This window comes from Talpa occidentalis, unplaced genomic scaffold (genome assembly GCF_014898055.3).
Source record: "Talpa occidentalis isolate TD23 unplaced genomic scaffold, MPIMG_talOcc4v2.1, whole genome shotgun sequence".
Classification (NCBI taxonomy): domain Eukaryota; kingdom Metazoa; phylum Chordata; class Mammalia; order Eulipotyphla; family Talpidae; genus Talpa; species Talpa occidentalis.
The window spans coordinates 32,013,586-32,040,685 of NW_026555331.1; the positions used below are offsets into that span (position 1 = coordinate 32,013,586).

The 27,100-nt window shown below is 38.2% G+C and overlaps 1 protein-coding gene across 5 annotated transcripts in view; it reads left to right on the top strand.

Annotated features, from left to right (window-relative positions):
- Positions 1 to 15,936: 15,936 nt before the first annotated feature.
- Positions 15,937 to 27,100, top strand: part of STK3 (serine/threonine kinase 3) — a 230,261-nt gene continuing 219,097 nt past the window's right edge. Inside the window, exon 1 of one of the 5 annotated variants that reach the window (XM_037503491.2) lies at positions 15,937 to 16,111. In XM_037503491.2, the coding sequence (XP_037359388.1) occupies positions 16,086 to 16,111 (26 nt within the window). In that variant the 5' untranslated portion in view covers positions 15,937 to 16,085. Of the gene's footprint in view, positions 16,112 to 16,385; positions 16,756 to 27,100 lie in introns of those variants that run through there. The other 4 variants (XM_054692085.1, XM_054692086.1, XM_037503515.2 and 1 more) reach the window with 4 other exon arrangements.

Genomic DNA, 27,100 nt, shown 5'->3' on the forward strand with positions numbered 1-27,100 from the left:
ATGCACAATTTTTGAAGGAGGCTTCCTTAACCCTGCAATCCCAAGATTCTCTTCTCCCAGTTGAAATTCAAGTACATATTTCAATTGCAACATTTCCACCCATAATTCCAACATTAAGGAAAGAGTGAACCATTTTTTAAAAAAAAGATGCTGGAATTTCCCTCAGCAGCGCAGGTCTCAAAGACCTTGGGGAAGAGATAGTCATTCTAGCCCTTCCTAGACAACAGTTATGTGTAGACAAGCAAGATAGTCACAATGGATCTATTCCAAGCATTCTTATCTCAAGACATCTTTAATTTATTTCTTGTATATATTCCAAGGGATGTGTGTGTGTGTGTGTGTGTGTGTGTATAAGCCCAATTTGCCTAACCCAGCCCAGGTAGATACCCAACTGCTTGAGCTTTGCCTGCATCACCTCTGGTAAGTGCATCCACAATGACAAACTCAGTCCAATCTAATATTAAGTCACATTCTTCTTGATTGAGTGTTTGCAAAATATATTACCCAATTTTAATTGAAAGTAGAAAACCTCTGCAACCTTTGCAATGTAAAAGATTTCTCTTAGCAAAAGAACAATCCTGGCTGTTTATCTGAGGCAGGCATTATTACCTACCTCTATATTTTATGTGCTTGTGGCAGCCTTAGGAATTAGAGGACTCATCCTATTTAAAGTGTTAGGAATGGTGTGGACAAAATTGATAAAAAACATCTCCTAAAACCCATTTTTTCAGTGATGAGATGAGAATGGCAAGTATCAAAATAACTTGAGGGTCCTTTGCTAAATGTACATGCCTAACCCTACCCCCAGAGACAAGTTGGGGTGGTGGTGTTGTCCTCCCAAACTCAAAACTCATCATCCATCATATCCATCTTAATAATGAATGTAGTATGAGGAAAGAATAAAGTTGCTATTTACAATTAATTGTAAGCAAGGTGACTCTTCTTACATTGTAATATATTGTGTGTCCAGCTCTTTTCTTCTCTATAAGAGAATAGATGAAGCACACTTTCCCAACCCATTTTCTGAATTAGCCATGTGACTTGTGTCAATAGAAAATGAGAAGAAGTGACAACATGTTAGTGCTAATCAGAATTTTTAAGACACATTCAGGTTTTTTACCAACTGATCTGCTTTTCCCCTACCATAGAATGGCATGTTTCCAACAGGAGCTGCTGCTTCAGTCTGGTCCCCAGGAAAACAATAGCCATGCACCATGAGCAGCAATAAATAAGCACTTGTCTTTTGAGGAAGCTATAGAGATTTCAAGTTGTTACTGCGGCAAATCTAGCACACATGAGTTGACTTTTGTGGGTGTGTGTGAGAGTTTAGTTGGATGAGTTTAGTTAGATATTTAAAGTGACAATAAAACTTAAGTTTATGGGTATGAACTAAAGAGAGCTTTCCTTGTATAAGAAAGTGAGAATTTGTTTTTTCTAGTCTAGGGAGATTGACCTAGGGAAATAACATGGAGAAAGTCTGGGTCTAAGCAATGGAGCAGGACACTGGAGTTCCAAAAATTGTTAAAGCACTTTTAGGCCAGAAGTATCTAATTTGGAATTATATATAGTTTCCATTTTTTGCTAAATCCAAGAAAAGCGTTGAATTGCACATTTAGATTAACTGTCCAGAACAGTAGAAGTAAGAAGCAGTGGGTCCAGGCCATACATTATCTGAACTCATTGAGCAAAAGTAGGAACTTAAAGTTCGAGGATACCCGGGAAATATAAACATCCCTGGGAATCTGTAGACCTTATAAAGATGATTTCACTCTCACAAACCATTGAGTGAGCATTTGAAACAATCTTTACTAGATTTTAAAGTCAGATTTCAAAATCTTAAATATTAATCCACACTGGCCTAATAGTGTATGTCCCAGGAATCTGAGAGTGTTTCAATAATAGCAGAAGTGTTAGGATATCTTAATGATAATGAGAAAAATATTTAATGGTTGCTTAATGATTGTTGAAAAACATCTGATAAATTAAATTCTAATTAAATTAAATTATAATTCTACCTTGGGCCTCCCTGGTGGTGCAGCGATTTGAGCGCAGAGCTATGGAGCTGTCCGCAGCCTCTGCAGCACGGGTTCTATTCCTGACCGGCCAGGGAGAAACCCACATGGCGTGGCAGACCTCTCTAGTGTCGCCCGCTGCTTCCTTCAGCAGCGTCTTCAGTCCGTCTGCCTGTGCTGCTCCCTGTTCTTTCTGGTGAATTCTCTCACCCTTCCGCACCTCTGACCTGTACCCCAGTTCTTTCATAAATAAATAAATCTTTAAAAAAATTCTAATTCTACCTTAATTTCTGTAAGGTAAACACTTTTAATAAGTATAGGACTCTGCTATAAATTTTTTTAAGCTTTCATCATATATTTTTAAAAGATTTATTTTTATTTATGCATACAAGAGCTGGGGTACAGGCCAGAGATGTGGGATTGAGAGTATTCAACAGAGACAGAGTGGGGAGCAGAACAGGCAGATTGACCAAAGTACACTGCTGAGGGGAGCAGCAGGCGAGTCAGGAGAGGTCTGCTGCGCCATGTGGGTTGCTCCCTGCCTGGCCAGGAATTGAACTTGTGCTGCAGTGGCTGCGGACAGCTTCATAGGTTGTGTCTTAACCCTTGCGCCACCAGGGAGGCCCCCCCTTTTTTTTTAAACCTTGCCTCTTTAAATTTTTTTAAGATTTATTTATTTATTTATACAAGCACTGGGTATAGTCAGAAGCACGGGAGGGTGAGAGAATTCATCAGAGCCAGAGGGGAGAGCACAGAAGGCAGATTGACCAAATACACTGCTGAGGGGAGCAGCGGATGGCAGGATTGGTCTGCGTGCCATGTGGGACCCTAGCCCAGTGGCCAGGGATCAAACTGGCGCTGCAGAGGCTGTGGGCAGCTTCGCAACCCAGCACTCAACCGCTGTGCCACCGGGGAGGCCCACCCCCTATTTTTTTTTTTAAGATTAAATTTATTTATACAAGAACCGGGGTAGAGACCAGATGTGCGGGAGGGTGAGAGGATTCACCAGAGACAGAGCGGGGAACAGAACAGGCAGAATGACCGAAATACACTGCTGAGGGGAGCAGCGGTCGAGACAGGAGAGGTCTGCTTCATCATGTAGGTTGCTCCACGGCCAGCGGAGATCAAACTGGCACTGCAGAGGCTGCGGACAGCTTCACAGTGCTCCTCTCAACCACCTGAGTCACCAAGGAGGCTCTCATCATATTTTTTGATGATTAAACCCCCCATTACTTTTTCCTGGAAATTTTATCCAACATGCAAAGGTAGGAAACAGAAATCAGAATTCAAATGTTAGAAAATACATTATTAATATTTGTGAAATGATGAATACCTAAAAGATTTAAAAAGATTCTGAATATTAACAAAGCCAGACACATTAATAACATTGGTAGGGATGGCACAACACATTTATTTTAGGACAAACTAACCATTTTAAAGCTGTCAGGAGTTCCCAAATTATAGGCTTATTTCCAGTTTGTTTCTTACTGTTACTAAGTTTGTCTTATTTGATTTCTGGGATTTGCCAAAATGATTCTAAAGTTCATTTGTATTAATAGAATACAAAGAAAAAGATGACAAACTTGCATCGTTTATCCTTTCAGAATTAAAGCAGAATAAAATCACAAAAATGCATAGTGATATAATGAGAAGAACATAGGTTTTGGATCTAGTAAACTTAGATTTGAATTCCTGGCTTTGACACATACTAGCTAAGTAATCTTAGACAAATAACTGAGTATCTTTTTATTTTTTATTTATTTATTTTTATTTTTTTAAGATTTTTTTTTTAATAGAGGCATGTTTTTCTTTATTTATTTGTTTGCTTGTTTGTTTGTTTTGTTTATACATGCACTGGGTACAGTCAGAAGCGCGGGAGGGTGAGAGAATTCACCAGAGCCAGAGCGGGGAGCAGAGCAGGCAGAAGGACCGAAGTACACTGCTGAGGGGAGCAGCGGGCGGCAGGAGAGGTCTGTGGGCCATGTGGGACCCTCCTCCTGTGGCCGGGGAGCAGCCGGGGATCGAACCGGCGCCGCAGAGGCCGCGGGCAGCTTCGCAACCCAGCGCTCTACCGCTGCGTCACCGGGGAGGCCTAACTGAGTATCTTTAAGCAAAGTGTATATTATAGATCCAAGTGGTCCTACTCCCCCAACCCAGTCCCACATTTACATCCTTGTCAGGGGCTCACCATGGACCAACCATACTTGCTGCCTCTTGGCTCTGGGGTTGGCCATGTGATTTGGTTGGTTAGTGACATAGAGTAGAGTAACAGTGTTTCAGTTCCCAGCCTGTGCCTTAAAAGCCTCTGTCTCTCAACTGGCCTTCCCACACTCCTACTGCCACCAGAAGAGAAGATTCCCTTGTGAGCTGTTGTCCCTTCATCTGGAGATCCAGGCTGAATGAAGGTAGAACACAGTTGCTCCAGCTGCTCCACAGATCTGTGAGAATCAACATTGCTGTTTTTAATCTAGTCAGAATTAGTTAATAAAGTATATCAATTTTTTCTTTCTTTTTTTTAAAAAAGCTTTATTTATTTATTTATTATTAATTTATTTATTTATACAAGCACTGGGTACAGTCAGAAGCTCGGGAGGGTGAGAGAATTCACCAGAGCCAGAGGGGAGAGCAGAACAGGCAGACTGACGAAATACACTGCTGAGGGGAGCAGCAGGCGGCAGGAGAGGTCTGCGCACCATGTGGGACCCTTGCCCAGCCTCTGGCCAGGGATTAAACCAGCGCTGCAGAGGCTGCAGGCAGCTTCCAGTGCTCAACCACTGCATCACCGGCGAGGCCCTCAATTTTTTCTTAAGGAGGATTCTCAGGAATTGCCACAAACACTTCTGTTTACACTTTATTAGCCATAATTTAGTCACATGGCCAATTCTATCTGCAAGTAAGGCTGGGGAAATGTGCCAGCTAAACTTGACATTCTGGGCCCTCCCTGGTGGCACAAGGGGTTAAGCAGAGCACTGTGAATCTTTCTGCAGCTTCTGTGACAGGAGTTTGATCCCCAGCCGGCCAGGGGACCTCACCTATCTCACTTGCTGCACCTCTTAGCAGTGCATTTCAGTCAGCCTGCCTGTTCTGTTCCCCAGTCTGTCTCTAGTGAAGCCTCTCATCACACCCATCCCACCTCTGGCCTGTACCCCAGCTCTTGTTTGCCTAAATAAATAAATCTTAAAAAATAAATAAATAAACTTGACATTCTATTACTGTGGAAGAGGGGAAGAATGGACTTGGTGGGACAATGAGCAGTCTCAGCTACAGATGTGTAATATTTATTTTTTAAATTGGGGTAATCTATACATAGCGTAAAATTTATCATCTTACTCATTTTTAAATGTGCAATTCTCAATTAAAATGTGCAGTTGCATTAAATACATTTATTACGTTATGCATCCACCAATCCCTAATGCTTTTTAATGCATCTTAAAATTGTTATAATTACTTATTCTTGTATAAATGAAATCATTTGGACTATTCATCTATTAGTTTTTGTTTCCACTAATCTTTTAAAGAGATCTTTCCACGTCAATAAATGTAGCGCCACTTAATTCTTCTTAACATCTTTATATTTCCCATAATATACCCATGACACAATTTATATGACTATTTTCCTTTAGGTTATTTCCAATTTTCTTCCTAATTCAAACAATGCTAAAACAAAAGTCCTGTACATCCATATTTGAGTATATGTGTAACTATTTTTGTTGGAAAGATTCCTAGAAGTGGGATTGCTGTTTCAAAGCATATATGCATTTTTATTCCAAAAGATACTGTAAAATTACCCTCCAAAAAGTCTATAATAATTTATGTTTCCAAATGAGCACGTAAAAATATCTTTGGGAAGGCAATTTTTGAAAATAGTGTGTCAAAAGCCTTAACCTGCTCACATTTCCTTCCCTGTTCGTTTTGTTTATGGATGCTTATCCCAGAAAATAATTCTAAAACATGAAATAAATTCTATAGAAATATTTGAACTATTACATTATATGAAATGGTGAGAAAGTTGATACAACCTAAATTTTTCAAATAGGGCAAGTAAATGTTATAAATTGTGCAATGATAATTGTTACAATGATAATTGCAAAGACTATTCAATAAAATGTAAAATGCTTATGATAAAATAATACTTAAAATGACAAGATTTCATTAAAAGTTTTGGCAAAATATTCGTAGCAATTGGATTTGAGAGTTAGAACTGTTGATACTTTCTTTTACTTAGCTTACTTACTACTTTCTTTCTTATGTTTTCCTAAATGAAAATTATACTTTTCTAATTTAAAAAAATTCAATCATTTTAGGACTTAGGAAAGAGTTCTCAATTATGTATGCAGTCGATTCTGATGACTACTCTTAAGGCATCTTATAAAAAGAAACCAATTAAAAATACAGTATAACAAACATCTTGGACTCTCTTGGCATTATGCATACATTTAATTCTTATTTCCATAAAATTGTGAAGTATGAAAAATTAGTTTTTTTCCCAACCTTTCATACCACCTTTCCTTCAGCTCTCAAGGTTTATATTTTGTGTTTTTGTCCCCCAAAGGATCTTGCTTTTTGATCACTGCTATTGTTTAAACTGAGAATTGCATCCAGAGATATTTGCATTTTTAAAAGAGCTGACACTTCAAGAAAATTCATGTAAAGTTCTCAGCACAGAGTAAGTGTTCAATAAGTGTTGATGATGATGGTAGTGATGATAAGATGATGGTACTGACCATGGAGAAGTTTTCAAGACTACAATGGGGCTTTGGGGAGAAAGTAATTATTCTCTGTTATGACACTTTCAGGATATTTGGAGTATGCTTGGAATTTCCCTCTCCTTAAAGACAAGATGCTTATGATGGCTCTGTAGCTTATGATAATATTAGAGACAACTACAGTGGTAACAACATTTAAATCCTTCTTAAATCTGTTAATATTTTTATTTATTTGAGTCATGGATTGTTATAAAACAGCAATATTAATATTATTTCTTGAAGCTTGAAGGGGCATCCTCTCTTGCTAATATTCTTATATTTATCTTATATTTATGGAGTAAGTTTAAATTAACCCTATCCATATTTGATGCTTGCCATGACTTTATAAGTTAAAACATATGAGGCTATTTATTTCCTCCTAGGCACCATGCCTAGAATTTGGTGCCCTTAGGTAAGTGGTTGAGCCTGAACATGGCTGCATGCCAAAAGCTAAGCTTCCTCCAGCTGTGGACAGCTAAGATTTGCTGCCTAAACTTTTCCACTAGTATATTTTTTTAATAAAAATAACTACTCTCCAAACTCAGAATAAATATTAACTAGCTATTAATTACCAGCACTTAATTTTTAAGGAAAGATGAAATTCAACTTAAGTTTAAAAGTAAGCCTAATCCAAGGGCCATTTAGTGTCTTCCTGAGAACACTTCAATGGTATGGCAGTTAAATCTAATTCTGTTTCTATTTTAGTGCTTTACTAAATCTCTTTCTAGAGTCCAAGACATTTGGAATTTATATACATTTCTAATTCTGATTCCAGTTCTCTTTGTTTACTTATTGCCTCCTTATAGAGCAAGCACCTTCCCAACCCTAAGAACTTTATCAAGATATTTTCCTAAACAAAGGTAGCAATTGTTTTCACTCTACCTTGCTAAGTTCTGTATTAAGTTTTGCAGCACACTTTACAGTTTGTTCTTCATAGGCTTTCTGAGGTCTTAAAGCATCTGTACATTTTTCAATCTTACAGTTTGAAAATCAATAAACAGAAATTTCTCTCTCTGTCAGTCCTGTATTCTCTACTGCTGTCATCCCTTTATCCTTCTCCCTCCTTTCCTTTTCCCAAATTGATGACTTCAAAACACTGTTGCTTCATCTGCATTTCCCTCATTGTTGGTGAGATTGAGTATCTTTTCCTGTTCACTAATTATTTTATTTATTTATTTATTTATTTATTTATTTATTTAAGATTTATTTATTTTTTATACAAGAACTGGGGTAGAGGCCGGGAGAGTGAGAGGGTTCACCAGAGATAGATCGGGCACCAGAACAGTCAAACTGATGAAATACACTGCTGAGGGGAGCAGCGGGTGAAAGAGGAAAGGTCTGCTACACCATGTGGGATTCTTGCTGCTAGCCGGCTGGGATTGAATCCACCTTGCAGAGGCTGTGGACAGCTTCACATTGTGGTGCTCAACTGCCTGTGCCACCAGGAAGGCCCTTCACTAATTATTTTAAATTTTTCTGTGATTTTGTCACTTTAGATGTTTTGCCCATGTGTCCATTTAGACTGTCATTTCCTAATTAGTTTCTTTATCTCTCTGTTCTCTATGAATCCATCATCTGATATACATATTGCAGATACTTTTATTATTATTATCAGAATCTATTATCTTTGGTTATTATTTTTCTTAAAGAAGTTTTTAATTCTTATGTGATCAAATCTTTAGCTTTTTTGGTGTGTTTTCTGAGTTTTAAATTTGCTTATCCAATTTTCTATCCCAAGATTATAAAAACTATTATCTTATATTCTGTTACAAGGCTTTTATATCTTGGAGGTATTTCTTTTAAAATTTTTTAAAAATAAAATTCCTAGTTTAGAAAATAGTACAAAACAGTACAAAGAGTACCCATAGATTTCAAACCCAAATTCCTTAATTATTAACATCTTACATCAGCATGGTACATTTGTCACAATTAATGCGTCAATATCAATGTTGCCATTAACTGAAGTCCCTATGAGATTTCTTAAAGTTTTTACTAGTAACCATTTTTTTTGTTCAAGGACTTCCAATAAATTTGGGTTACCTTGTTACGTTCAGTCTACTATCTCACTGGCCTTCTTTGATCTGTGGTAGTTTCTCAGAATCTTGTTTTTGATGATTATCTTAACAGCTTTGAGGAGTACTGGTTATGTGTTTCATAGAATGTTTGATGTTTTTCTCATAACGAGACTAGGGTTTGTGCTTTGGGGAGGAAGACTACAGAGGTAAAGTGCCCTTCTCATCATATCATATCAAGAATACATATTACCAATGTGACTTAATTACTGTTGATGTTGACCTTGCTCACCAGACTGAAATTGTGGTTCTCTACTGAAAAGTTACTGTGTTTTACTCCCCTTCTCACACTTAACTCTTTGAATGGAAGTCTATGTGTAGCTTCCATTTAGGCATAAGGAGTTAGGCTCCACTTCTTTGGGAGTGGAGCAATCTCTCTGTTTTTAACCATTTGGATCTTTATTGTATCTGGAGTTCATTCTGATATATTGTCATAGTAGATATTGAGGCTATTTCCTTCTCCCCTTTTTTATGTAATAGATATTTCTTTCATTTGTGGTAGTCATAGTACAAATCAACACCATCTTTAGCTCCAGGAGAGAGCCCTATTGTTTTAGACCAGACAGGGAATTCCCATTCCACTAATCACACTGATTTATTCAGATAAGCCAATTCATTCAGGAGCAAGTCAAGTCACTGCATATTGAGGTATGGTCAAACTGGGCCTTTGAGCCAGAGATAAAAATAGAGACTGAAGAATTCTGGGGGAAACTTCTTTTAATGGAGCTCTCCAATGGTAGTACTTTTTTATCCATTGGGCAATTTGTGGTACAGATTTGAAACTTGGAACTTCAATAACCATTTAGACTTAAGATGAAGCTAACATTGCAAAAGTCAGAACCCTGCGACAGGAAAAGAAAACAAAAAAAACAAATAAACCAAAAATCTCCAGTGTCTTTCATGCTAGTATTGAGCCATTAAATCAATGGCTCAATCTCTGGATCTTCAGTCAGATGAGCTATTTGTTGTGTAAGGCAATTGGGGTTGGGTCTTCAGTTAATTGCAATATAGAAAGTCTGATGTTGGGGTATATAAATAATGTTATATATTAACCTATTTTTCCAAATAGTTTGTTGTCCCAAGATAATTTATTAATTCAGTTATCCCTCTCATTTAAAATGTTACTTTATCACACACAATATTTTCACATAAAAATGGTTCTTTTCTGGCATATTATTCACCACATATGTTAATTTATTTCTGAATTAATAACACTAGTTTTCAAATTTTTAAAAAATTAATTAATTTTCTTACATCATTGTTAATTTTTGGACAGTATTTGATTTCTCCCCTCAGGTATAGTCCCTATAGTTCTCCCACCACCATAGGACCTGTGATCGATCTCCACAGTCCCTTGATTAGCACATTGTTTAAATTACCACAACTTTTTCGTACACCTGTTATCTGGTAAGGCAAGTCTCTCTTCATTGTTCTTTTTTACCCAAAAACTTTTCAGATCTTTTCATGTATTTTCTCTTCCATTTTAACTTAAGAATTAGTTGTTAAATTCCATAAAATATCTTTTTGAGAATTAAAAAATAATAATTATGCAATGTTTTAAGTTTGTGGGTAATGTGTTATGCAGCAATATAAAACTAATACTTACAGAAATTAATAAATTATGTTTACCTGTTTTCAATGTTCTTATTCTTGAATTGCATTTAAAAAAAATTTAGTTTACCAAACACAAATCTGTTAGTCCAGAAGCTTCCTTATTACTCTCCCCCCTTTTTGTGTTTAAGTATCAACAGATAATCCAACATTCTTTTTTGAGTGATGATTTATTAGCAAGCTTCTCTTAAAATAACTTTTTCTGATACCTTTGACTATTTGTTTCCAAAGAAAGTATAGAATCAGTGGTTATCTCACCCTCTTTCTCAGTGAAGACTGAAATTGAAATCAGAGTTTTAACGCTTGAGGGAAATTAACCATGTAAAGGTATTCCATGGGTAATTTTTGTAAAATAATCACTTCATTAAGCAAAAAATTACCTTTTGTAAGGGAATCACTCCCTTTGGACTGGAATCCATAAGAACGAGCAAAGGGAGGCTTATAATGGGAAAGTCCCACAGTTTCAGGGAAGGGATCACACTTCATTGTCTGAACTGGGCAACTTAATATATAGATGTTGATTAAAAGAATATATAGATGTTGATAGGCACAAAAATAATAAAGTCTGAAAATTCCTTTCTGCTTTCCTTGCCCCTTGCAGAAGGATCCTCCATTTCATGTCTCCCAGAGCTATGTGTGTTAAGTGGATAAGTAGAACTAGAAGAGCTACAAAATTGAAAAGATTATTCTCTGTGGGAAAAGACTTGCAGTAACAACAAATGGATGTAAACTACATCTCGTGACCCATACAGCTTGTACCATCTGCTATCTTGTTCCCATCATTAAGGTGAGTGATACCATTAAAGCTAATTTGGAAGCTGGCAAGATTAAGGATTTCATAAAGTTTGACACTGGTAACCTGTGCGGTGTGACTGGAGATGCTAACCTGGGAAGAATAGGTGTGATCACCCACAGAGAGAGAGACCTGTAGGTTCTTTTGATGTAGTCCATGTGAAAGATGCCAATGGCAACAACTTTCCATCCAGCTCTCCAGAAATTTTTGTTATTGGCCAAGGCAACAAACCATGGATTTCTCTTCCCTGAAGAAAAATTATCTACCTCACCATTGATGAAAAGAGAGACAGAAAATTGGCAAAAACAGAACAGCCTGGGCCTCCCCGGTGGCGCAGCTGTTGAGCGCTGGGTTGCGAAGCTGCCTGCAGCCTCTGCAGCGCCAGTTTGATACCCCCCCACCCCCCCCACCCCCTGGTTTGATACCCGGCTGCTCCCCGGCCACCAGAGGAGGGTCCCACATGGCGCGCAGACCTCTCCTGCCACCCGCTGCTTCCCTCAGCAGTGTACTTCGGTCCTTCTGCCTGCTCTGCTCCCTACTCTGGCTCTGGTGAATTCTCTCACCCTACTGAGCTTCTGACTGTACCCAGTGCTTGTATAAATAAATAAATAAATCTTTAAAAAAAACAAACAACAAAAACAGAACAGCCAGTGAAATGCTTTCTAGGTAACATTGTTGGATGGAAGGGTATTGATACTTAAAGACAGAACAACATGATTTAAAAAAAAGATGCTTCTGATACTGGATATTACTATGTGTCCATGTGATGACTGTAACTTTGGTGACCATCTTGGGACTTTGAGGAAGGGAGATAGTCTGAAAGATCTTCTATGCACACAGAGCAGGAAGCCAAGAGTAAAGCAAATAATTAATCAAACTTACAAACACCTACCTCTAGGATTCTTATTTTAATTTTTTTTTTTAAAAGAGGCATGTTTTATTTATATATTTGTTTGTTTGTTTTGTTTATACATGCACTGGGTATGGTCAGAAGCGCGGGAGGGTGAGAGAATTCACCAGAGGCTGCGGGCAGCAACCCATTGCTCAACCGCTGCGCCACCAGGGAGGCCCTTAAAAATCATTTTGAATTGTACCTTGCAGTTAACTTATTTGGTAGATTTTTGAGATGACAGATATGAATAAGACACTGTCCTTATTCCCAAGCGGCTTGCAGTTTGGTCAGTGAAGCAAACAAGTGAAATAAAAGTTTAAGGTTCCTATGGTAAAGGATAGCAGTTGAATTTCAGTGCAACATATTAAGTCCCATTTAACTATAATATTAAATCTGAAAGGGGTAACAGTTCAAGAGAAATGCTTCGTAAAGTTGCCTCTTGAAAGGAGACACTTCCAAATTTCCTTGCAAATAAAACATCATGTTTTTTATATTGGACCAGAGCTTACTTTTTGCCCAGGTAAAAGTGAAAAATATGAACCATTGTTAATTAAAATGCTTTTCAAATAAATATAAAAATGAGAAAGAAGAAAAATATGAACTTTGTAGTTTCAGTAAATAGTAAGTGGTATAACAAGGAAATTTTTTTCTTAAGATTTTTTTTTCCATAAAACATAGTGGAGTATGTATTCAGTGACAACAAATGACTTTAATGATTCTAAGAGCACTCAGTTGAAAATTCTGGTGAGCTGTTTACTATTATAATTAAAGTGCATGCTTTATCTTGATTCCAATTGGAACAGTTGGAAGCAGAAACAGATTACCCTACTTTCACAGTTAAGTGAAACTGAGTGACCCTCATCTGTGTATCATGAAAGTTGCTGCCTCTTATTTGTAGGTTCAATGATGATTTCTATGCTTTCCTTCTTGGAATCTTCAGACAGAATTTTCACAGACAAACTAAAACGAAGGTTTGGGATTTTTCTTTTCTGAGTAATTCAGGAGAAAACCAATTCCCTTTATTCAGTAATATACAATACATCAGGCGCATTTGCCTCTAGACCTTATCATTTACTGTTCCCTTGGTCATTCAGTTCTCTTCCTATAACCAGCTCTCCCATGGAGATCTTTCCTGGCCATCCTATTTAAAGTTCACCCCTTCCCTCCACCTTCTGTTCCCTTCCCCCTTTTTACTTTTCTTCTTTATGAGTTTTCAACACCTAACATCATTGTTTAATTATTCATCTTGTTTCCCTAACCAGAATGTAAATTTTGTCTATTTTCTTTACTGTTGGCTTTCCAGCACATGCAACAGCACCTGGCTTACCTACGTGCTCACTATTTGACTCATATACAGTGAGATAAGACTTGGCTTTGGAGTTATAAAGGCTTGGATTAGAATGCTCATAATCTGTTTGACCTAGGGTGACATCCTTCACCCCTTTTGAACCAGTTTCATTACCTATAAAGTAGAAATAACTGCCTAATAAGGTAATTTTCAGGGTTTAATGCGATAATGTAGACCTAGTGTCTGGTCCTATTGGAGTCACACAACTGTTAGTGTTTTCTCTTTTCAAATTGAGAGGAGGTCTCAAATATTTATTTATTTTTGATATTATTCCTCTTCCTTCCACAAACTTACTTTATGCATGTCTCAGAATGGGTTCCGGTCAGAAACCCTCTTGAAGTTACACTAAATTCGAGTCATGTGAGGAGGATTTACATTACCAAGGGTAATTTGAGGCAGGTTAAGGTATAGGAAGATTAAGGTTAAGGTAATGGAAGAAGACTCCAATGAGTAGCAGAGTAGTCACTACCCCATCACCCAAGGGATGAGGGGGAGAGAGAACTGGGGCCCTACTAGGTGCCTTCACAGCGGGCAATAAGGGAAATAAATAGCGGACTTAATGATCTTTTCTCCCTCAGATGTTCTCCTGCTGGGTCTCCATATCATCACAACTAGCCATAAGCCAGAGAACTGGGAATCCACTGATGGCAATCATACAGGTAGGCCTGCAGGGCAGAGAGTAAGGAGCTGGTGGAGAAGAATCTGGGGGAGCAAAAGGAAGCTATCTAACCCAGAGTCCTTGCTATGCAAGGAATAGAAAGAATAAAAAACAGTACAATTTTCAGCAGGCTCACAGTTGGGGTGAGATGACCATCAAATTAACAGAACTTCACTGTAGTAAGCATCATACAAAAGCCAGAACAGTGTGTTATGGGCACATATAAGAGTGGTAACTCCTTCACGACGTAGATGTTGGAAGTGGTGGGTGTTGCTGCTGGTGGTTTGAGTGGGAAAGTAATCCCGGATAATAAGTTTGGTAACAAAACTCAGAGACTTTTAAAGTATGAGATGTTGAGTCCATTAAAAAGAAGGAATATTAAAAAAAAGATGAAATGACCTTTTCTAATAGAGTTTTTTTTTTTTGGATAAAACATAAGAAGTTGGAAATAGGGCATGCAAATGAAGATGAGAGAGATAGAATGAAATTATTTCAAAATTTCCTCTGAGGTGTAATGTTTTGATTATTTAGTTTTTTGGTTATTTTGTTACTTCTGAACTGTTAGACTGGTGAGCTTCAAAAATCTGAAGGAGAATAAAATATTGTAACCATTATTCTTGTTCACAAACTTGATTTTAGGGTTCAATGAATGCTTTTAATGAAATAAAATAAATTTAGAGGGGACTATAATGATTTGAAAATAAATCACATGAGTTGTATACTGGAACTTAATGCAAAAAGAGGAGCATCTTTTATAGGGAAATTTAATTTGCGTTGATTTTACAAAATTCCATTAGTCAATCAATATTCTTTTCATATTCTTGATTCTAATCTCCAAGAAAACTCTTTGTGACACTACAGCTTGACAATTTCTATGAAAACAAGCAAACTCATTACATAGCAGTTGCATGCACTCATAAGAACCATATCTACATATGGAATTTAAGGTTAAATGGTACATAAACATGGATAATCAATGGGTCACATTACAGTGGGGAAGGGTCTTGGGAGCAGGTTGGTGGAAGAGGGTTGCAATAGGAAAGGAAGCAAACTTCTGAGTACTTTCCATGCACCATAACATTTGGCATGTTTGCCAGTCTACCCAGCAAGACCACACTGTGTTAATTTTGGTGCAATGGGAGAGCTCACTGCAGTAAATATTTTCTTTGTAATTAGATGCAATTATTGTGAAATGTACCGAGGACCTTGTCCACAATCAAAATCAAACAAGAATTTCCAGAAGTATCCCTTGTCTTGTAGCTACAAATGTCAACTGTCTGGGGAGGGGGGGGGGCGGGGGTGGAGGCGGGAATCCAAACCAGTAATTATAAACAGAACTGGAGGGGGACGCGTGGGCAGCTAGAAATACTTCAAAAGACTTCACAGGATGTTTCAGATGTGTCCTTGGGAAATCCAGAAAAATGAGCACATCGGATTGGGGCAAAAGCAATGAAGGCAAGTGAGGAGCAGATGCTCTGGGCCAGCTCAAAAGAAGGTACCCAACACCAGCTTAGAGAAGCTGTAGGTCACAGCCCGGCTCCCCCATCCCCCCTCCTCCCCTCCCGGCGAGAAGGCCCGCCCTCCCCCGCCCCGACTCCGCCCTCCCCCGCCCCGACTCCGCCCCTCCCCGCCCCGACTCCTCCCCCAGGCCCAGACCCCGCCCCCTCCCCAGGGCCTGGCCCCGCCCATCATGCCTGCGCGGAGGCCGCCCCGCCCCGCGCTCCCGCTCCCGGCCTTCCCACCCTCCCTAGACCGCAGCCGGCGGCTGAGGGGAGGGGCGGGCCGGGAGGAGCCGCGCTCGGGAGCGGGAGGGGATCCGCCGCGGAGTTACGGGAAAGTTGGTCCGAGTTCCTGGAGTTTCCCTGTTCCGCCGGGCTGGGCCGGCCGGTGTCCCGGCCCCTTGTCTCCCTCCGGCCTCGCCGCCCACCGGTCCCTCCCTCTGCCCGGGGCCGCCATGGAGCAGCCGCCGGCGCCCAAGAGGTAACCGCCGCGGGGAGGGGGCGGGGGAGGGGCGGCCAGGCCGGGCGGGGCCGCGACCCCCTCTCCGCCGGGCCGGCCGCGGGCCGGGCGCTCTGAGGGTCGCGGGGCAGGTCCGAGTTCGGGCGCGGTCGGTCCGCGGGCCGAGGGGGCCCGGGGAGGCCTCGCCTCGGCTGCCGGCGGGGCCTGGCGCGAGGACGGTCGCTGGGCAGAGCCAACTCCCCGCGGCCCGCGGCCTGGGGTTGGGCAGAGTTTTACCTCGTGGCAATTTCACGAAGCCTCGGAGACGTAAAACGAGGAAATTAGGGGGTTCACAGCCGTGTAGGTTTTGTGTTTGTCGTAGTGTTGCCCCCTTTGAAGAAACAGTTGTTTACAGATTAAGTGTATTAAAAAATGAGTAAATATATTAATAGCTACACAGCTGTAAAATAATGAGAATATGCAGAACTGACAGGTGTTCCTCCCGCCGCCCCCCTGAAGTTCGGAAGTATTTCTGGTGCAAGACAGTGGTGATCTTAAATTGGAACCCCTACCCCCTATAGTTTTTTTTTTTTTTCTTTTAGCATGTGAAAATAGTGATGCTTTGGTATTTAACGTGAGCTTATATTTAATCTTTGAGGCATTGGAAGTGTATGAGTCTACAGCAGGTAAGTTTGAACTGATCTTTGAAACTAGTGCTTGAAATAATCTTAGGAAGCTAAGCTAAGGTTGTCCATTGATAAAAGTTCCTAATGTGCATTTCCCCCAAGAATGAATCAGCCAACCAAGTGTTGTTAGATAAAACATTTAACTTCAGTTTTTTCACTTTCAATTTTAAAATAAGAGTAATAGTTTTGTTCCCAAATAGTGCCTTTGTGAAAATTAAAGATTTCATCTGTTCTGATACCTAGTCATCTTTAGCTGAAAAGTGGTGTATCCGTGGACACAATAATTTATTAAATAAGTACTAAAATAATTAATAATCATTAATGATTAAAAAGGTAGGAACGTGGTTATTGTGAATTGCGTGACTGGACATGTGAGCCTCGAGACCTGGCAACCATCTGTTTAGGTGGAAAAAAGAGAGTTGTGGAGATTCAAAAGAGACCAGTTAGCAAAAGGAGAGTCTTCTCTGGCATTTGTAAAGTATTCAAATTCCTGTATTGACTGGGCTCCCAGTTTTAATACTATAGAGGAAAGTTGCAATCACTTTTTTCCCCCACTGTTCCCGCCCCTTTCTGTTTTGGAAGGGACTGTAAAGGGCCACCTCTGAGATACATATTAAGACCTGATTGAACAACACTGAATTGAAGTGGAACCTCTTCTCTCTTGTGATTAGAAACCTCTACTCTAAGCTATCAGTTTCTTTATGGGTGTAGGAGAACGTCTGACATTAGGTAACCTAATGTACCTGGATCAGGAGAAGGTGTGTTGTAGATGGTATATCACCATTCTGTGGTGACATACACTTTTGAAAGTGATGGTTATACCTTTAACAGACTTATTTTAGCACCCTGTAGAGAGACTTCTGTTGATTCAGAAAGACATTTCTGAAGAGCAAAGATGTGAGACGTTAATCCTTTATAAGTTAGGGTTAAAAGTGCACCAAGTAGAACATTTTATAGCATTTTCATTTACATAATGCATTTTAATACTAATAACAACCCTGTTGAATAGGTTATATTACAGGCATTAGTCATGTTTTATAGATGAGGACATTAAGAGAGTTTCCACATGGAAGGCCATGACAAGGATAACAGTGAGTTTTTGCATTGCCTCTATTGATCATTACCTTCTAATAATAAAATATAGCTACCATTTTTTAGATCATACTATTTGCTAGAACTTTATACACACATTTCTGTATTTTTATTGTCCTAAGACATAGGAATCCTGACTTTACAACTTACTATGCTTGTTCCAAATTTAATTGCTTCATCTTTGAAATGAGGATTAAATGAGGTCATATGTAAAGCACAGTGCTTCTAAATGAGTTCAGTAGTGGTTGTTGTTAGTTTATGTTTTCCCTGTTATATGAAGTTAAGAGAGAATAACTAACATGGTCAGGTGGCCCTTCCTGAACTCTGGGTCTGATTGGCTGCAAAGGTTGTGTACAGTGATGCCTCTTCTATGAAACTCTCACTTGCTTTCTTAGTATTTTGTAATGTGTGATCATCTCCTTCTATACTCTTCTAGTCCCCTTTGCATGTTCTCTTCCTAAGTCCTGTGAGAATGTCACTTTTCTGCCTTATCTATCATAACACCACTTTTATGTTGCTCATATTCAAGTCTGTAGCTCAGTTGGTATTTTTTTTTCCAGGTTGGATCCACTCTTTCATTGTTCCATCTTTTTGTCACTGGACACTATCAAATTTTCCATCAGAAAATTTGCAGGTTCATTCCCCCTACAACTATCCTATTCCAGGGATTTATGGTCCTCACACCTGATTAACAGCGATAATTCAAATTGGGCATGCTATAGTCCAGTGGTTTTAAAGGTTTTTTTTTAACAGTGGAAACATTTTAACAGCAGAAGGACTCTGTTGGGAGTAGGGGCAGGACATCAGAACCTGTTTCCTAGCCCTTTACTGTCTATTCCCCTTTTGCTCCTAATGTTCTATAGAACAGTTCATCCTGCATATAGCTTCATCCTACATATTGCTTCTGATGTGTTTTGCTGAAACTTCAGTCAGGCTGCTTTTTTTTTTTTTTTTTAAATTTTTGATTGGAACACATTAGTCTACTTAGGGCCCAAGGTCTCCATCACTTGGTATCAACCTTAATTAATCTCCAGACTTTCCCATCGGGGTATATTTATCCTCATGAATTTTCCCTGTTGATCTTTATTCAGGTTTATGCTGTGGGTACTTTATTCATGCTTTTCCTTTAGAAAAGTTTGTAATTTTTTTGTTAGTAATCTATATTTTATTCTTCTTTAAGGTCTGTTTCTTAAGGTATCTTGTTAGAGTGCTTTCTAACATAAGGTATTTCTCTGTATTCCTAATATTCATCTACATCTGTTTGAGTATATGTCATCTTCATATTGGTCCTTTTTTTTAATCACAATATTTTAGACATGCAAAAGATAATGGGGCAAATTTAATAAATACATATGCATTACCCCTTAGATTTGTAAATAAAATATTACCCATTTAGTTGATGTCACCTAGCTTATCTCTTTTCAGCTGCATTTTCCCCCACTCCCTAAGGGTTATCACTGTCCCGGATTGATATTTTTTCATTCCCATGCATTATTTTATATTTTCAGCATTTTGTTCTTATATATAGTGTTAGGCTGACATAATGTTAGTCTGGATAATAGGTCCAGTTTAGTCACTGACTTTTAAATTGACTTCTTTGGTTGTCATTCTTCTCTACTGGGAGCTGGAAATGAGCACCCAGATCTGAGAATCATGTCCTAGAGTCCTAACCATTCTGTAAAGCCCCTCTTACCCTCACATTATTGATTTGGTATCCCTTCTGGGGCTTGTGTTAGATTGATAATGGATGTGGTCACCTATGTCACTGACTTGAGGTGCCAGAGTGACTTTTACATTCCCCAAATTTCCTCAACAGGTCACAGAAGTCTTCAGAAGTCATTATTAAAATGATGTCCCATTGGGAAGGGAAATCCATTAAATAATTATTAATTACAAGTGTTTTGATAGGTAGAGCTTATCAGATTTCTTTGTAGGGAAACTACTAGTTGAGAAGAATGGCCACAGAATAAGTAAGTTTTGATAGGTAGAAAGGGAAATGATCAAAACATGGCCTCTTCACCAAGTAAAATAATTTATAGGTGGGAAGGTGGGTCTCTGATAGGCAGGTGGACGACATGAGAAATCTGGTTGCTGGAGACCAGGTAGTTATACACAGCACTTGTCAAAAAAGAGAAAATAATATCATTGTTGGGGAGGTAATACTTTACCACACTGGCCTTGTTCCTCAATTAGAATATAGATTAATAGTTATTTAAGATTTGTTGATTAAATTGTACTTGGAAGAAAAGTTGGTGTAAAACAGTAAAAACACAGGAAGGGATAATGAGAGAGAAAGATACGGAAGCTTACTCTTAAGACAGACTATAGGAGTTATTTGATTTAAGCTATAGCTGTATTCTGTTTTTTTTTTTTTTTTTTAAATAATGTGAAATGGTAGTTTGAAGAAGTAAAGTTGAAGACTGAGTTCAAAATGTTAGGTTACAAAGTCTATGAAATGAAAAGTGAAGGTAAAAAAAAATTTATAAGGGAAAACATTGCTGTGAATGAATGGGTTATCAGTAAAAGATAGTTTATTAAATGCAAAAGCAGAGGTAAAGGGGTGAGGACATAGAAGGGTGTAGTAAAAAGTATTAATATTTCTTCAGTACAAAGAGCCCACATTAGCCTGTAGAATTGGTAGAGCCCTGACATTAGACTGGAAAGTAGAAGTGAATTCTCAGCTCTTAGAAATTGAGTTGAATAGGACAAAACAACACAAGGTAGGAAAATAGGGTATCAGCAAAATAATGAAGACATTGCACTCAAAATAGGGGTGGACTTTATTTTGTCTATATTATGTATCTTTGGAATATTAGAAAGTAAAATTCTTGTGTTCTTATCAGAGGGATTTACTAACTATGGAGCTAGAGTTGTCTTTGAGAAGGTGAACTCTTAAGAACTCTTAAAAAACAGTCCATAATTTCAGGGAGGAGGCCATGAGGGAAATTCTCAGTTTTAGAGGCAGACAAGTGGAAGAAGTATTATGAGCATTTCAAGGGAAAAAACTGAACAATGAGGAGCATTTCTTTACATAATCACTTGGTCCTCCCTAAAGCATATGTTCTATTGACTCTTCTTGGTTAGTTTGGGTGGCAACAACTTTGTCGAATTCATTTAGGCCCTGTGATGAAAATAGTCAATAGAGTCTTTTTTCCTAGAGAGAGAGAAGGAAGTGTGACAGTAAAATCTGAGTAGTTCCTGGTGAGCAAACTTCAATTCAAGTTAAGATAGATAAACTCAGTCTTTAGTTAACTCTTGCCAGTGGTTAATTTATCCATTGTTCTTTTTTTTTTTTAAATTTTTTTTAAGATTCATTTTTTATGCATACAAGGGCTGGGGTACAGGCCAGAGATGCGGGGGGTGAGAGGATTCATCAGAGACAGAGTGGGGAGCAGAACAGGTGGATCTACTGAAATACACTGCTGAGGGGAGCAGCGGGTCCATTGTTCTTTAAGAGACTGGGATATAGCATTTATTAGTAGAAATGTTCGAAAAGGTAAAGAAAAAGGTAAACATACATTAAACAGTTAGGTTGAAATTTGTTTTTCTGAAGTAATCTCATTCTAGAAATGTGTATGAGTAAAGCTTTAATAATAGGTTTGGGCCTCCCCTGGTGGCACAGCAGTTGAGCGCTGGACTGCGAAGCTGCCCTCAGCCTCTGCAGCGCTGGTTTGATCCCCAGCCCGGTGAGGGTCCCACATGGCATGCAGTCCTCTCCTGCCATGCCCGCTGCTCCCCTCAGCAGTGTACTTTGGTCCTTCTGCCTATTCTGCTCCCTGCTCTGGCTCTGGTGAATTCTCTCACCCTCCTGCACTTCTGACTGTACCCAGTGCTTGTTTAAATAAATAAATAAATCTTTAAAAAAAAAAACAGGTTTCAATCAAACACATCTTATTTGGATTGCAAGTGCAGAAAATTGCTTAGAATTTAATTTTTCTGGTTTCAGAGTTGTCTAGATGAGCTAGATGTGCTATTACTTCAGGTCATATATATTAGTGGTTTTCAAATTAAGAAAATAATGATAACAAGACCCAGTACAGACCCACACACATACAAAATTGAGATAGAAGTTTCATGAAATGTACTGTGTGATGCTTCCTGGTATTTTTGTTTTCTTTGTTCTATTTTCATTGAACTGCTTGTTGTTCATGACCCAGCAAATTATCTTCATATCCTACTAATGAGTTGTGACCTACAGTTTGAAAAAGTATTGTCAGCCTATGTAGTTGTGACAGATGGGAAACATTTCATTTCCATTCTGATGCTTAAAAGTGCTAGTGACATTGCAAAAGGAATCCAGAGTGGTGTGATGGTAACAACCTGTATATCATAGAGATAGTCTTTAAGATTCTAGAAAGGGTAAAGATGAAGGGGAGAGAAAAACAGATGTTTAAAAGCTATATTTTGAACACTTTATATGTGCCCCAGTTAAATTAAGGGAAAAAGCAAATGATTATCTATGATGTCTGGCAGAGTTTACAAAGGAAAATGTAATATGTGAAAGATGTGACCAGGCAAAGGTTCATTTGCCTTCTGGTGTGGAAATGAGTCCATGCACTGGAAACATTCAGCTATAATTATGATGACCTCAATTTTTGACTCCCTACCAGCTCCACCCTCTCTAACTACCAAAGTTTTCAGATTTTTTTTTCTTAAAAAGAGAAAATCTCCTTGACAGAAACTTTCTTCCTTGTCTCAACTTTCTTTTTTTGTTGTGACTTTTCTTGAACTCCCTCACATACTAGGAGTATTATAATATCAAGAAGCTTTTAACTCTAGAGCAGATATTTTGTATTTAAAATGTTTTATTACAGCTGTCTTTCTACAGTCTCAAGTTGAAGAAAGTAGCAAATATGTAAGCAGGCATGTATGAATATTAAAAATAAGGTACCTGCGTGCATGTATATTAAGATCTTGAACTTCTTAAAAGTACATCAAATGGTATATATCTTGAAAACGACTTTGAAACAAAAAGCAAAATCACAGAAAGTTAACAATAATATAGTTAATATAGATGTACATGTGGTACTGTTGTATGTGGATTCTAAATTAGGCTATAGAATTTATGTCATACTAGGCCTCTTAGTGAAGGAGTGATTGAGTCAGATTTTCAGATGTTTCCAGCTATCTTGACACAAAGATCAGTATCTTGATACACAGACAAACACTCTTTCTAACACACTTTCACTCTTATAAAATTGGAGAACATTGAGCACTTATGGTTTATTTTTTCACGTTTCAGATATTAATTGGTGTATACCCCAACATGATAAACCAACATGATTTAGTACATTTTAAGGGGCAGTGTTTTCTAGTTAAGTGGAAAATTGTGCAGATGGCTTCTGGAAGACTTAAATTTTAAGCGCTTTGTAGTGAAATACTTCATTTAGAAATCTAGACCTCCTTTCTTCAGTTTGCTGCCATCCCCATTCACTGAGTAGAACTTGTATTGCTCATTGAGACCCAGTTGGTTCATGGTTTTGGGTTATTCTTTAAGTCCCAACTGACATCTGGATTGAACAAAACCACACACGATACATTGCTGATCCAGCACCTTTGACTCCAGTAATTACAGAGGGGGCATCAAAATAAGGATGCTTCTTGCCTGACTGAGGACCTGGCAGAGCATGATTGCGGGAGCAGCCAAGGCCAGGAAAGAGAGAACAAACCTATAAGGCCCTGGACTAAGTCTCTGCATCTAAGTTGTTACATTGAGCATTTGTAATTCTATTGATGAGGTAGTTTCTATATTCAAAATATGGAATATTCTCTAACCAGATCATCTTTTCATTTTTAGGATTTTGGTTTTTAAGGGATCTAGAATGTAAACTAAAGTTATTTTTTAGTTTAGGAGGGACTTTTTATATAGTTGAAGAAAGTAAACACTAAAAGTAATAGCTAATTTCCTTTACTCTTTCTGGAACCACATAATCTCCCCATATCTCTGCTTGGTTGTCCCATTCTCTCATTTCTTTGTAAAAACTGGCCTTTGAAAAAAAAAATCACCAATCTAAATGCATCGCATAATGTGCACAAAGACAAAACAGACCCTTAGTGTGAAAGCACTTTAATAGAATTAGTGTATATGGAAAGAAAAGAGAAACCCCCCACCCCCAAATGCATGGCATAAAATGGCTGCCAGCATTTAGTTCATTCATTTATTTATTCATATTTTCAATATTAATTGCCTTTCAAGTGCCAGATTCTGGGTACATTGTTGAATGAAAGAGATGAGATCTTTGCCCTCAGAATATACACTCTAGTTGGAGCTTGATATATGAAGGATAGAAATAACCATTATTGGTATAGATAAAAATGGAATTTGCTTAATAAGGCATTTGGAAGAAGCTTCTCTGAGAAGATAATACATAAGTTGTGACATGAGGTTGACAAGTGTGAGTTGTAGGGGAAGAGTATTCTAGGTAGAGGGAAAAACTTTGAGAATGCCTGGAGGTAGGGAGTTGTTCAGTGTGTGTGTGGGAGGAATTGAAATGAAGCCTCTGGCTTGGTTGTAGAATGGGCGAAAGTGGTGGAGATGAGATCAGAGACATGGGCAGAGATTCAATGATACAGACGCTGGAAAGGAATTTGGATTTAAGTCAGAGTGCAGCAGGCTGTCACTAAAGAGTTTTAAGCAGGGTTTTAAGAAGTTGATGCTTTCAAAAGATTCTGGTTGCTTTGGGTTGAATAAATTGTAGGGGGTTAAGAATAAAAGCAGGGAAACAAGTTATGGGAATGTTGCAATAGTTCATGCTTAGAGATGATGGGGTCATTAGGAATAGAGAGAAATAGACATATTTGAGTAATATTTTAGAGTTAGAAACAAAGGCCTTCCTACATGTAACAAAGGAGAGACTACATGTGGGGAATGAGGAAGAAAGACTCAGTCCTGCCTCCTGAGTTTTCAGCTTGAGGATTGTGAGAAGACTGAGTAGGGGAGAAACAGGTTTGGTTATTTTTATTAGTCTCTTTATTAGGATTTCAAACTCCCAGGAAAGTGGGCTTGATTGGCCCGTAATGTGATATTAGTTGGTGACCTTAGAAGACTAAGCAAGTAAGTAGGAAATGTTGAGCACTGATCTCTTTTAACTGCTTGTTTCTACTATCGTAGACTATCAAAAAGGAAACATATCTAGTCTTTCCCAGGTGTTTGAAATTTCCAGGTGTCCCTGGTAACCTGGTATTTTATAAATACCTTTTTATTGACAAATAAAACATCAGTAGGTAACAGATGAATGGTTGATGAGTTATTATATTTGATGTGTTACTGTCAGGCAGACACAGTGTAATTATCAGGTTAAGAAGCAGTACTTTGCATCCTCTCTGATACCCCTGAGTGCTCTGTCCAAATTGTCATTGCCTTTTCCCATTATCCTGACTTTCATATTAAGAACCTAAATGTGCATTGCTGGAATCTCTAAGTTAGTTTTGCCTATTAAAGAAATAGTTTTGATACGAGTTGTCACTTTTAATCTTTTAGTCTGCCATCAGTTTTCTTTTCCTTTTCTTGATGAACAACCCAGGTTATTGGAATTGTAGTTTCCCACAGCCTGAATTTTGCTGCTTGCTTACTAAAAGTGCAGTTCAGCGTATTTTTTTGTTCTATGTATTAACTGCAAATGGACAGTGGATTTCAGAGACTGGGTCAGACTCAAATTTCTTAGGGTAGCAATATCTTTTACACTTATAAGACCTTAGGAGTCAGCGTGTAATTGTATCTTTCTTTGTGATGTTAGCAACTGTTGATGGTTAGTGCTTAATTATTATTAATCATTAGGTGTTGCAAAATGGTGAAATTCATTTTGTTTTCATTTATTAGTTTAAATGTTTTTATTGTCACTTCCCTGATCTTTTGTTTGGTTATCCAGTGGTATAGTTTATGAAAAGACAGGAAAAAAGCTTGCTTATTTCTCTTTATTTACCAGTTGTTAAGATATTGAATTAGCTTCTTATTTTCTTTGAAAGATGTCTTTTTTATAATGCCTTTTTGAGCTAAAGGATTTAAAAATACTTGGTGGATTTAAATTCATTGCATTACTCCTTGCATTTACTGAATCTCAAACTGTTCCATCTCTGGTCAGTGGGAGTCCCTTCAGGAGATAACATGATCCTAGTGGTCTTTGATAGCTTCCTTTCTTTCTATTGTGATAAAATATTCAGGATTCATTTTGTCCATTTCCTGCCCCAGATCTGGAATCAACCGTTTCTTCAAGAAGTCCTGTTTTTTGTGTGTGTGTGAAATTTGGATCATAGACATTGGAGAGAAATCATTGCTATGAATAAAATTTATTGTTCATAGTACCCTAATCTGTGAAGTACCCTAACTTGGGCACTAATAATTCTGTCATTTTTATTTTCTTACATCTTTGTTCTTTTTTTGTACAGTAATTGATTTCTCCCCTCAGGTGCAGTCCCTGTTGTTCTCCCATCACCATTATCACCTGTGAACCATCATCATAGTCCCTTGTGTTTGTCCCCTCCCAGTCTACACCCACCCTTCTTCTTCCCCCTTCCCTGTTGTATACCATAGATCTATGGTCAGTTTGGTAGTTTCATCTTTTTCCTGCCCCTTTGTTTGGTTTTTCTGTATTCCACCTATAAGTAAAACCGTCTGTAATATCCTTTCATTTTTAAATGCTTTATTTACAGATTGGAAAACTCACTCTTTTAAACTATGGGATATTCTATCAAAAATGTGATGGTGCTTGCAGTTTTGACTTTCTTTCCCTAATTATATTTCCACTGTGTATTTATTTGAGTCAGAAATTGGGCATGTATGGACACATTCTGAGGTAGACATTTAAGTATGCTTTTGTCTTCATGTTCTCCCTATCTTACTCTGGTTATTCTTTGACCCATTATTCTTTGTATCCAACCTTGAGTCTTTCTCACCTCAATGTTTCTGGTGATCTACTTTCTTTTTTAAATGAAAAAGATGTAAATCATAAGGTAGTCGTAAAATAATAACACTAGTGATACTATCACTTTTCAGGCCTTATTTTGTATGTAGAACTTTCAGCCTTTGTCTTGCATACAAAATATATCTGTGTACAGACAACATTCAGGGAACCTGGAAGCTGCATTATTTATTTATTTTTTAAAGATTTATTTTATTTTTATGCATACAAGAGCTGGTGTACAGTCAGAGATGCAGGGTTGGGGGCGTGTGTGTGAGAGGATTCACCAGAGACAGAGTGGGGAACAGAATAGGCAGATTGATTGAAATACACTGGTGAGGGGAGCAGCAGGCAAG